This window comes from Oncorhynchus mykiss, chromosome 1 (assembly GCF_057628025.1).
Source record: "Oncorhynchus mykiss isolate SJ-2025 chromosome 1, ASM5762802v1, whole genome shotgun sequence".
Lineage (NCBI taxonomy): Eukaryota > Metazoa > Chordata > Actinopteri > Salmoniformes > Salmonidae > Oncorhynchus > Oncorhynchus mykiss.
In genome coordinates this window covers 18,131,155-18,143,952 of record NC_143022.1, presented here as the reverse complement: position 1 = coordinate 18,143,952, position 12,798 = coordinate 18,131,155, and the positions used below count along the sequence as shown (strand labels likewise).

Genomic DNA, 12,798 nt, shown 5'->3' with positions numbered 1-12,798 from the left:
AGTGATTTGGCCTGACACAAGGCCCATGATTCATTTATTGTTGTGAAACATTTAGATTAATTTATAGGATATAGGCATGCGTACAGCACAGGGAAGGTGATGAAATATAGATAAGTGTGGATGTCAGCCTGGGATGCAAGCCAAGAGAATAGTATTTTCCTGCAGTTCCCTCCCTCATCCACCTGTCTGCCAGCAGCTGCTGTCCCACTCACCTTTCTAGTCATCCACTCCCCACTGTCCCTGCTGATCATACAGCTCCAACTTGTTTGTTTCAATCATTCCCTGTATGTTTTATAGAATAGACTACACTATGTATAGACTAGTCAATGCCAACATGCTTCTGGAATGTATTGTATCGAGCTATACAGTACACACTTGTTTTTCCATTAATCAGTTTCATGTAATACTGTACACACATGCCATTCAGTTCATGTTTGAGTGAGGGTATGTATCTATGTGTAAAAGGGGAGAGGGGGTGAATATTATATAGAGTAGGTTTATTATCTATCCGGACAACCCTGGATGGTATTAAGATCTTTGCGGAGCCATGTTGCATTGAAAATGTCATTGCGTCTTTAGGATACTTGTGCACAACACTGTAAGGCTGGTTCGACATGGCAGCGCAGAGGCTAATAGAGCGTTGTACAACACTGGCGGAGAATGGAAAGGATGTTTTCAAGTTTTATTATTCATATGTACAGGATACACATGGTATATACAGTCCAATGAAGTGCTTACTTGCAGGTTCCTTCTCGACAATTGAACAACTATAAGAAATAGAACACGATAAGCATAATGTAAATGTCTCAGTAGAATACATTGTGGTGGGTTGAGGTTCCCACTTCCACCCAGGTTCCTCCTTGACCTTGCAGGGCTGCACAGAATGTGCCCCACAATGTGTATCACTGTCACCCCTCCTCCTCCCCCTGCCTCCTACTCTCCACGGTCCTTTGCCTTCCCTTCCGAGGCCTCGGTTTGGGCTCCATGTTAATCCATGTTAATCTATGCATATCATCAAGTCTCAACCTGATGCAACATGACTGATATACATTTCCCTCCTGAGATCCAATAACAGTTGTAATTTTCTCAGACAGACTAAAAGTGATATGATGAAAGGCCAAGTAGGAGATCAATTCTTTAATGAGTCCATGTTGTGATAATCATCCAAACAGTTATTCCTCCTTGTCAAAAACAAATAAGAAGTAGCCAAGTGAGAACCTCGATTGAAATCAAGATTGGTTTGTCATTAATCTGTGATTTGTTTCAATTTTAAAACGTTTTTGTTGTTGTCAGAACCATTCCTCAGATATTTTGAACACAAAATCGAATTAGATCTGACCATAGTTTTACAAAGGGCTCTTCTTGCTAAGCATACAGGTTGTTGTATTTGGGGTCATGGGTGAAAACACCAGCTACATCCTGACTTCATTACTATGCCTATCTCCTGGTTTCAATGGAATCCAAGTGAAAGGGAACAAGGCACTGAATTGTTCTTTCCCCTTCTCCTTTCACAAAGTACAAAGATTATTTTGGACATTGTGCTCATTAAAGTCAATATAGCTAGCTAATTGAACTGTTGGGAGAACAGTACATTACATATAATAGCATTGTATAAACTCTATTAGTTGTGTAATGTTGCGTTCTCTTTTAATGTGTTTGAAGCTACCCACAACATCTTATTGTAATATCCAACCACAATCGATTGATGGTTCATTTAACAGATGGCCTCTCTCCTAACCTAAACCCACGACAATACCCAGAGGCTTGCCAAAAATAATTAAGTATCATCCATTTTGGAATGTCTGAGAGAGCTTGAAATGGGCATGGTCTAATTGACTCAACAACCAAAAACACATATCTAAACTTAGATTTCTTAATGAGCCAGAAAATCAATAGTTATTTCTGGTTGTAGTATACCCCTCTGGCGTACATCCTCCATTTCACCTACTTGTCTTGGAAGGGAATGACAGTGAGTGACAGTCTTGTGTTGCTAATGCTAAATACCGTTGTGTGTCTCCCCTGAAGGGAACAACCCATCTTCAGTGTCAGAGCACACGTCTTCCAGATAGACCCGGCCACCAAGAGGAACTGGCTCCCTGCCAGCAAGCATGCAGTCACCGTCTCCTTCTTCTACGATGCCAACCGGACTGTGTATCGCATCATCAGTGTGGGGGGCACCAAGGTGAGATATGAACCCTGCTGGCTCACTCTTAGCAACATGTCCTCATTGCAGTATGTTTGAACAGCTGAGTAGCACCAGTGCTGTGCACAGACCTTTTAAGGGGGCAGGTGCTCAAAATAAAAAAAGATACCTCTGGACCCCTCCTAAAAAAATTAAAACAACTTTCAGAATTCATATCTCAAAATTCCTAATGTAGCGAACATTAACATTTTGGAGCATAAAACTATTTATTTCTGCAACAATTGTCAACACACTCACTCATCACAAATTGTTAATTAATGTTGATGATTGATGTAAATCTGCTAGTTAGCTAGTTCAATATATATTTTTTAATGATTTATCTTCAGTGCTCTTAAATAATAACTTAATAATATAGCCTAATATTCCTAATCTTCTAACTCATGGTATCTGGCTAGTGACTTGTGTGGATATTTTAGTATATGGTGGATAGTTTCAGTCTAGACTACCAGTTTTCAGTGCTTAGTTTGTAAATTGGGAGGTGCCGGAACAAAAAGTGAGCACGAGAGGGAGGTGACTTGGGGAGTTCTGTGGTACCGGTGTTGTGCCGAAAAGCTCCCTCCTGTCAAAATTCTCCCGACCCTTTGCGTGAACGCGCACACACTCAATTCTTCATTGCTGCGACTTGCTTGCTAGTTGGGATTTCTGGTTCACGTTAGGCTGCATTTAAAAAAAAAAAATGTATGTTGGTTTGATCGCGGGGGAGGCACTAGTAATGTCTCCAGTTTTCGGTTTGTTTCAAGTGTATTAGTCTATAAATAAATCTCTTTGCCAAAAATCCTCATCTCTCCCATGTCTTATTTGACTAATAGTTGTTCTGAAATGTTTATTGCTTGCTTGCATTTTACTCCCTTCTCTGTTTAATATAACACACATAGATGAATTATTAATTTTGGTTGCATATCCTAACGTGTTTGTTCTATAGAAAGTATTTGACTTTGATGTGTGCCACAGAGAGTATTTGACTCTAGCCACAAAATTAGCGAAATTAGAGTGGGGGGGTGGTTTCGTCAAGGCTATTTTCTTGCCTGCTTAAATTCTCCCCTCCCATCTATCTTGGCACTGCAAGGCCTGGCACACTTAAATGTTAATATATTTAAAACATTAAATACATTTTCTTGAATTACAATTATTTCATTATCAGACAAAGAGGATGATACTGCTATACAAATTCGTACTACTAAAAATGTGCTTTTAGTAGTGAACAAGCAATTACCCAGTTAGTGTCTTCCTCATTATTGTCCACCTCCCCACAGAAGACGAACATTTGGCTCAGGTCATCTAGCAAAACATGATGTCAAGTAGTCACTACAAGTATTTTTCTGAGTGAACAGGGAACAAGGGAATAGTACAGGTTTCTTGTAACAGAATTATTTAAATACATGTGTTTTAGTGGCCATCTAGTCAGAAGATGGATCAAAGATGACCTTGAAAGATCCACATAAATGTTTTTATCTACAATTATATTAAATTGGACATTGAACATACCAGTCTTTTGGAGGAGAGTGACTGCTATTTCTTCTCTCATGATGTTAACATCTTTGTCCGTATTTGAAAAGACAAATCGACCCCTCCTTCAGAACACATTCAGCAAACTGGGGAAACATTTGATGGGCATTTCAGTTTTCCCCAACAAAATGATGTTACACTTAAGAATCTAATTCGCAAGTATACAACAAAACAACTATAATATTCTTAGCAGTGCTTTCCTTCCTCCTCTTCTTTTTCTACAGCTATAATATAATTTGACAGTTCTGTTTTGCCTTTTAGTCAGTTAATTGCACATTACTTATACTCTCATACTTTCAAGACAAAGACCCCACAAGAAGTAACATCTTGTTGGCATGGGTGAGGAAGGGTACCACACACCCTTCTGGAGATATTACACCCCTTCTCTCTCAGGAATAATCTGAACATTATATGTTAATAAAAGTACAGCATTTTGAAACACTTTATTGATTACAATATAGAGATGAATAACAGAGGTGAATCTGAGAATGCAGGGTTTCCAGCAGGGTGTGAGTTGTAGCAGTCAAATCTGGAGCTGACAAGGGCTGGAATGTAAATGATGTGATCATCTCGGATTATCTAACATCCGAGAATGGGCAGGAATTCCCTCGGATGAAGAGCATCTCCATCTTGCTGATTATGTGCTGTCAGCCAGGTGGAAATCAAATCAAATCAAATGTATTTATATAGCCCTTCGTACATCAGCTGATATCTCAAAGTGCTGTACAAAAACCCAGCCTAAAACCCCAAACAGCAAGCAATGCAGGTGTAGAATTACGGTGGCTAGGAAAAACTCCCTAGAAAGGCCAAAACCTAGGAAGAAACCTAGAGAGGAACCAGGCTATGTGGGGTGGCCAGTCCTCTTCTGGCTGTGCCGGGTGGAGATTATAACAGAACATGGCCAAGATGTTCAAATGTTCATAAATGACCAGCATGGTCCAATAATAATAAGGCAGAACATTTGAAATTTGAGCAGCAGCATGGCCAGGTGGACTGGGGACATCAAGGAGTCATCATGTCAGGTAGTCCTGAGGCATGGTCCTAGGGCTCAGGTCCTCCGAGAAAGAAAGAGAGAATTAGAGAGAGCACACTTAAATTCACACAGGACACCGAATAGGACAGGAGAAGTACTCCAGATATAATAAACTGACCCTAAACTGACACAAACTACTGCAGCATAAATACTGGAGGCTGAGACAGGAGGGGTCAGGAGACACTGTGGCCCCATCCGATGACACCCCCGGACAGGGCCAAACAGGAAGGATATAACCCCACCCACTTTGCCAAAGCACAGCCCCCACACCACTAGAGGGATATCTTCAACCACCAACTTACCATCCTGAGACGAGGCCGAGTATAGCCCACAAAGACCTCCGCCACGGCACAACCCAAGGGGGGGGCGCCAACCCAGGTGAAATGTCACCTGCATATCTGATGTAGGAAAAGGGATAAGTTGAGTGTCCTGTGAATCTGTTGTATGTATGTATATAATTTATTTTAATTTCTATTATTACTATTATTGTGTTTTGTGGGTGGGGGAGGTTGATGGGGATAGTGGAGGTGCTGGTGGTGTCCTATTGGGAAGGGGATTATTCATGGAGGCACATCGTCATAGTTTTGTTTAAATAAATGTATAATAATATATTTATCTTTTTTTCTATTATAATTTTACTGTGATTATGGATATGCACTCATGTTGACTTATATATTTATTTTTCGCCCATCTTTAAAAATGTATTCTTATTATTATTTTATTAGTACTGTACCTACATTCTTAAAAACTAATAGAAAAAGTGTATTTCAAAAATGTAAGAAAAGCAGGATGGGATGGGGGATTGAGGGAAGGGTAGAGAGAACAGTAGAGGGCGCTGAAAACTATTTCGGCAGGCAAGAAAAGCCCCCCCCCCCCCCTCTAATTTCCATAATTCACGTCAGGATAGGTAACCAAAATTGTTAATTAATTTGTGTGTTATATTAAACATAGGGGAGGGAGTAAAATGTAGGCAATAAATAAACATTTCAGAACAACTGCTAGTCGAATAAGACATGGGAGAGATGACGAATTTTGGCAGAGAGATTTATTTCTAGACTAGTACACTTGAAACAAATAGCCAAATCGAAAACTGCAGACATCACTAGTGCCTCCCCCGCCATCAAAATTACATTCTTCACACTGACAAACTGGGAATCTGAGATCAATAAAAACAACCTTGTCTTGAATCCATCAATGGCATCAATGGCCTAGGTGTGTGGAGACACATATTGTAGGCTACAATATGAGGAGGAAATTATAATCCTAAAAATGCTTTCCAATTTGAATGACTCACCCAACGATTTTTATTGATCTCAGATTCCCCCCCCCCCCCCCCCCCCATACTTCATTGCTGATCACTCGCCTGAGATTGCCGATGCACTTGTACCAAAAACATATCTCTCTTGTTTTACTTTGTAAAGCAACGTTCGCTCAATAGGCCTACTGATAAAAATATTTTGGTCGTCTACAGCAGACAAATAAGTCTTTTCAGAAGGAGACATTTCTTTTCCAACCTTCCTGCGATTGTATTTGAAACATTGCGAAAGGCCTGTTTTGTCTTCATACTGTTCACTGACAGATTTGCTGCACTTGCCTTATTATTGGGCTACAAACAATCCACAGCTGGGCAAAATCTTTTTTTTTTTTTTAAAGCTATTGATCCCCTGTGGCTAAATTATAGGCCTATTCATGATGTAGTAGCCTATTCTGAATTATTTCATTTATTTCCGGACAGACGGCAGTGTTTCTATAACTTTGACAAATGTATTCCCACCGCTATGATTCTGTAAGGAAATAAATGAAGTGCTGCTGTGTTTAGGCCATCAGCCAACAAGATCAAAAATTGATGTAAATCTAGTGTTAATCAAATGTTATGCTGCTGTGGCAGTAGTAGTACTGTTGATATTTAAACCAAGTAGCTTGCTACACCCACCACTCAAACAGACCTAACACACACACACCTCTCTCTCTTCTGGAAAGGACATCGTCTTTGTTTTATTTTTGATGTATGCGTGGGTAAAAAAAAACACGCCCTGTTAAGAACTCTTTTTATTTTTTTAAACATTTTTTTATATATATTGACTTTCAATGTTAGCAATTACATAGAAATACAATTGTTTATCTGCAACACAGGCCTATATTTACATTCTCCACACCCAGTGTCTCTCCAGGACCGGTTCAGAGACCCTTGCCCTATAACACACAACTTAAAAATAAACATTTTTTAAAACTTAGCTTTAACTGCTGTGACTGCTTCTCGCCATGCATGTTTGGATACATGGCGCGTGCAATATCCATACGTGACAGAGTGGGTAAAAGACACAATCGGACACACATGAGCTCCATACAGGGCAGACTAACAGGATGGGGAAGGGTATTGAACTTGATGACTTGGGGGCAGTGGCTGCTTCCCAACACACACACACACACACACAAACTCTCATTATATGGTAGCTAGGCTGATATTGACTAATGAGCATGTAACATTTATAGCCATGCCCCCCCCTGATAACTTGTCCTACAAAGGATGCTTCAATGGTAGTGAGCAAAACCACATTATTAGTTTTTTTGCTAAGGTTTCTGACAATTCTGGAGCGAGTGGATGTATTCTTTGTCTATTTTCTTTGAATATTCAATGAGAATTCAAAACGTCTTATGTTCTCGCTCACTGAAAGGGTTGACCTGGTTATAGAGGGCAACTGAACTTTTGATACGTCTGCAATTCCGTGCATTTTGCACAATAATGCCTTTGTCTGATCTGTTGGTAATGTTTTTTTGTTTATTCTCTGGATTCCTTATCAGTAGGCCCCAGGCAAGGTGACAGAATCTTACAGTGACGCATGAAGCTTTGCTTTGCTGATCAGAAATAAACAGTTGATTTATGCCTCGGTCTCTGACATACATCACAGGCCATCATCAACAGCACCATCACCCCCAACATGACATTCACCAAAACATCCCAGAAGTTTGGCCAGTGGGCTGACAGCCGTGCCAACACCGTGTACGGACTGGGCTTTGCCACCGAGCAACAGCTTCAGCAGGTTAGTCACCGCCAATGTTTTTAGATTAGTTGAACATTCAAAAGGAACACATTTCTAATGCACTTGTTGAGTAATCGTTCTGATAATTTTATTTCCTTTTATCTGTAGTTTTCAGACCAGTTCAAGGAAGTGAAGGAGGCAGCACGTCTTGCCAGGGAGAAATCCCAGGAGAAATTTGAACTGATCAACCCTGCGCTAAATATCGCTGCCCCTCAGGTGAGGTCTGGAACTGCAGCTGCTCAATTAGCCCCATAAGCTAACTGCTGAGGCATGACAGATAAGCACAGAGCTTAGCAGTGCTACCCTCAGGACCATATGAATGTTAACACACACACTATCTATTTTAGACACATTGGATTCTCTTGGGATTAGATAGATGCTCTGTCTGACCATTCTATTATTTCCCCATTAACCCCGTTAACCCTATTAAAGGATTTCATGCATGAAAAATGGGGATGGTAGGCGGAAACAGGCTGATTTCAATTTAAATGGAGTGACTGTAATGCCGCCTCCTCATGGGGAAGTGTGAGAGGGGCGGAGTCATATATAAAGGGATTTTTTTTCTAGGATATCTACGGCACTAACTGTTGAAATGACCAGATAGCGTCCTTTGGGTGATATCATTTTGACTGTAATAACTTTTAAGTTCATTAATGGACATCTTCCAAAATAATTTCCAACTCCTCAAAATATTTTCTTGTTTGCTGAAAGGAACTATGGTGTTTGTTTCTTGGGAATGGGGAATTAATATGGGATATATTATGGGATATATTATCACTGGATTACATTTGAGGGATTTGCTGTATCAATAATGACAGCTTGAGCCAGTGTGGGTGGGAGATACAATTTATACACCATGCAATCTATGTAAATACAAACTAATTACATTTGGAAATCACATTGTTATACAGCTCATTGTTACAGAGCCGACCTGACTCAATCGCTCGTCCAATTATTTTCAGCAAATTGGAATCCATTGTTTGATAAACTTGTTAAGGCCATTTTGATTATTCGTTGTTGTAGCAACATGCATTTCATGAGAGCAGGGGGGGGTGTGAAGCCATTGAACATGAGTAGCTGCCAAGAGTAGAAGGCCATTTTTTCCCTCAGAAAATAACTAGTCAACGGGAAGCAGTGTCCATACTGTCTACAGTCCTTTATGATCACTGTTTGTTTTACAAGATGACATGGTGTTATACCCTGGGTTGTCCTGAACCGAATGAGCCTGTGTTTGTTGTACAAGATGACATGGCGTTATACCCTGGGTTGTCCTGAACCGAATGAGCCTGTGTTTGTTGTACAAGATGACATGGCGTTATACCCTGGGTTGTCCTGAACCGAATGAGCTTGTGTTTGATGTACAAGATGACATGGTGTTATACCCTGGGTTGTCCTGAACCGAATGAGCCTGTGTTTGATGTACAAGATGACATGGTGTTATACCCTGGGTTGTCCTGAACCGAATGAGCCTGTGTTTGATGTACAAGATGACATGGCGTTATACCCTGGGTTGTCCTGAACAGAATGAGCCTATGTTTGTTTTATTGTGAAGGATATTTGCCTCGGACCACCAAAAATTATCATCTGCTTCTCTGAATTGTCTTGTGAAAGCCTAACACTATAAGAACGTATTTGATCATTTAGCTAGTCGTGTTGGCAATAGAACAAGCTTTCAAATTATGCCTACGTGACACAAATTGCGATTTAAAATGGGCCATTTTTAGAGTAAACAACAGTAAAGGTGTATAGGTGGAGATGTAGGGCAGTGTTCAAAACAACTACAAGTGTGCTTGCTCTAGTTCCTCAACTGCACAGCTAGGACATCAAAAAAAGCACTTTATAGTTGAAGACACTCTTGAGTCATAAAAGTGCATTGAAATTACTTAGTAACTGTGCACACTTTGGAGAGGTGCGTGTGGCCACTTGGAAACACCAGCTAGACCTCTCACTCACATTTTTGTGTTATGTTGCATATACCCCAAATCTTCCAATAATATTCTTCTCATGTTACTGAATGTATTCAGAGTTAATCAACAAATGCTGCAAAAAGGAAAGTAAATGTAAAATGCACGAAAAATGTTGCATTCAGTCTTGTCAGGTGAACTGTTGTGTTCTCACCTTTAGTCTAATCGTTTTCCCATAATCTCCAAACGGTTTCCTTGTAATTGCTACCATGGTTATGTATATGCTTTCCATATGTCTTCTGTAAGGAAGATTTCAATTCAGCCCTTTCCATATAGGCCAATTCCCATGAGTGTAAGGGATTTTAAAGGGATTTTATTGACAAATAATTTGTATGTGCTATAAACAATGGTCAGTATAGAATAAATAGCCCAGAGACGACATTGTAGGCGTATTCATAAATGTGACATAACTCCAACAATACAACTGAAAAAAATATGCATTCTTCCTCATAGCTTTCCTGGTCCACACCTGTTTGATATTCTCGGGTCACGTTTTATAACTGCACGTCTTACAGCGGTGCTTATTTACAGCGGTGCTTATTTACAACGGTGCTTATTTACAGCGGTGCTTATTTACAACGGTGCTTATTTACAGCGGTGCTTATTTACAACGGTGCTTATTTACAGCGGTGCTTATTTACAACGGTGCTTATTTACAGCGGTGCTTATTTACAACGGTGCTTATTTACAGCGGTGCTTATTTACAGTGGTGCTTATTTACAGCGGTGCTTATTTACAGCGGTGCTTATTTACAGCGGTGCTTATTGACAGCGGTGCTTATTTACAACGGTGCTTATTTACAGCGGTGCTTATTTACAACGGTGCTTATTTACAGCGGTGCTTATTTACAGCGGTGCTTATTTACAGTGGTGCTTATTTGGATGTGATCTGATTTCACCCTGTTTTATCACATTAGTTCCACAAACTATGCCCCCGTGTCCTTTGTGACCAGAGGAACATTCCTTTGGGTCCTGTGGGAATGATTAATGTAATTGCAATGGGGTCACCTAGGAAACTGGCTGGAGTGCCACGCATTTCTTTGTACAGTACAGTCCACTGACCCATTCATCTCCTCCATCTAGAGTGCACTCATCCCTATACTTTGAGCCATATTCACACAGAGCCTGGCTATGGCTGACTAGCCAGAGGCAGAATGAATCCACTCCAGCACCTCTTGCATTGATTTGTAGATATGACAGTGCGTATTGATTTGTGCTCTAAACACAAGTGGTGCCCGTTAATGTAAGAAATATCTGCTAACATTAAGCATGGACACAGCGGTCCTAATATGTTACCACATCATGGAAGGATGATGGTAATTGACTTGAGAGTCATTAAGGTTATGGCAGATGTTCTGTCACGTCTGTGGCATAACTATGAAAGCTTTGTAGATGTGTCCGAAATCTGTTTTTAACTACTACTAACTACATACTACATACTATTTAGAATGTACTGTTTAGTAAAAACGAATGCAGTAAGCAACAAATATCAACATACTATGCTCATCCTACTGAGAATGTCATTTAATACGTTATTGTGTTGATTTCTGCCATTCGTTCATTTTGGTACAGTGTGTCCCCTCAGCTGATTTATCAGCTGTTGTCAAATACACCTGTGTCTCGAAAGACGAGTCTCTTCCTCAATAGTGTGCAGCGAATTCTACTAAATGAAGTCGAATTGATTATGACATCCTGGCATTTAAAGGGCAACTCCACCACTTATCAACTTAATTTTCATTATCTCCAGCACAATACCATATGTGGACACCTCTTCAAATGAGTGGATTAGGTTAGTTAAGCCACACGCATTGCTGACAGGTGTATAAAATCGAGCACACAGCAACTCAATCTCCATAGATAAACATTGGCAGTAGAATGGTCCATACCGAAGAGCTAAGTGACTTTTTAACGTGGCACAAATGTGGCACTGTCTTTGGATGACACCTTTCCAACAAGTCAGTTCGTCAAAATTCTGCCCTGTTACAGCTTCCCCGGTCAACTGTAAGTGCTGTTATTGTGAAGTGGAAACATCTAGGAGGAACAACGGCTCGGCCGCGAAGTGGTAGGCCACACAAGCAAGCTCACAGAACGGGACTGCATAGTGCTGAAGTGCGTATCGCATAAACGTTGTCTGGCCTTAGTTGCAACACTCACTCCCGAGTTCCAAACTGCCTCTGGAAGCAACATCAGGACAAGAACTGTTCGTCAGGGACCTTCATGAAATGGGTTTCCATGGCCAAGCAGCCGCACATAAGCCTAAGATCACCATGCGCATTGCCAGGCGTCGGCTGGACTGGTGTAAAGTTGGCTGCCGTTGGACTCTGGAGCAGTGGAAACTTGTTCTCTGGAGTGATGAATCACACTTCACCATCTGGTAGTCCGACGGACGAATCTGGGTTTGGTGGATGCCAAGAGAACGGTATACTGCCCGAATGAATCGGGACAACTGTAAAGTTTTGGTGGAGGATGAATAATGGTCTCAGGCTTCCAATTCCAGTGAAGGGAAATCTTAACGCTAGAGCATTCAATGACGTTCTAGAGGATTCTGTGGTTCCAACTTTGTGGCAACAGTTTGGGGAACACCCTTTCCTGTTTCAGTAGAACAATGCCCCCGTGCACAAAGTGAAACAGAAATGGTTTGTCGAGATTGGTGTGGATGGACTTGACTTGCCTGCACAGAGCCTTGACCTCAACCCCACGAACACCTTTGGGATGAATTGGATCGCCGACTGCGAGCCAGGCCTAATTGCCCAACATCAGTGCCCGACCTCACTAATGCTCTTGTGGCTGAATGGAAGCAAGTCCCCGTAGCAATGTTCCAACATCTAGGGGAAAGCCTTCCCAGAAGAGTGGAGGCTGTTATAGCAGCAAAGGGGGGACCAACTCCATATTAATAGCCATTATTTGTTCCTGTTCTCAAGAAAGCTAAGGTAACTGAGCTAAACGACTATCGCCCTGTAGCACTCACTTCCGTCATCATGAAGTGGTTTGAGAGACTAGTCAAGGATCATATCACCTCCACCCTACCTGACACCCTAGACCCACTTTAATT

General features: G+C 41.0%; 1 protein-coding gene across 2 annotated transcripts in view; it reads left to right on the top strand.

The window, feature by feature from the left end:
* Positions 1–12,798, top strand: part of LOC110492105 (homer protein homolog 3) — a 33,871-nt gene that overhangs the window by 3,374 nt on the left and 17,699 nt on the right. For both annotated transcript variants that reach the window (XM_021566250.3, XM_090191772.1), the window contains 3 exons: positions 2,026–2,182; positions 7,652–7,783; positions 7,892–7,999. In XM_021566250.3, the coding sequence (XP_021421925.2) occupies positions 2,026–2,182; positions 7,652–7,783; positions 7,892–7,999 (397 nt within the window). The remainder of the gene's footprint in view (positions 1–2,025; positions 2,183–7,651; positions 7,784–7,891; positions 8,000–12,798) is intronic.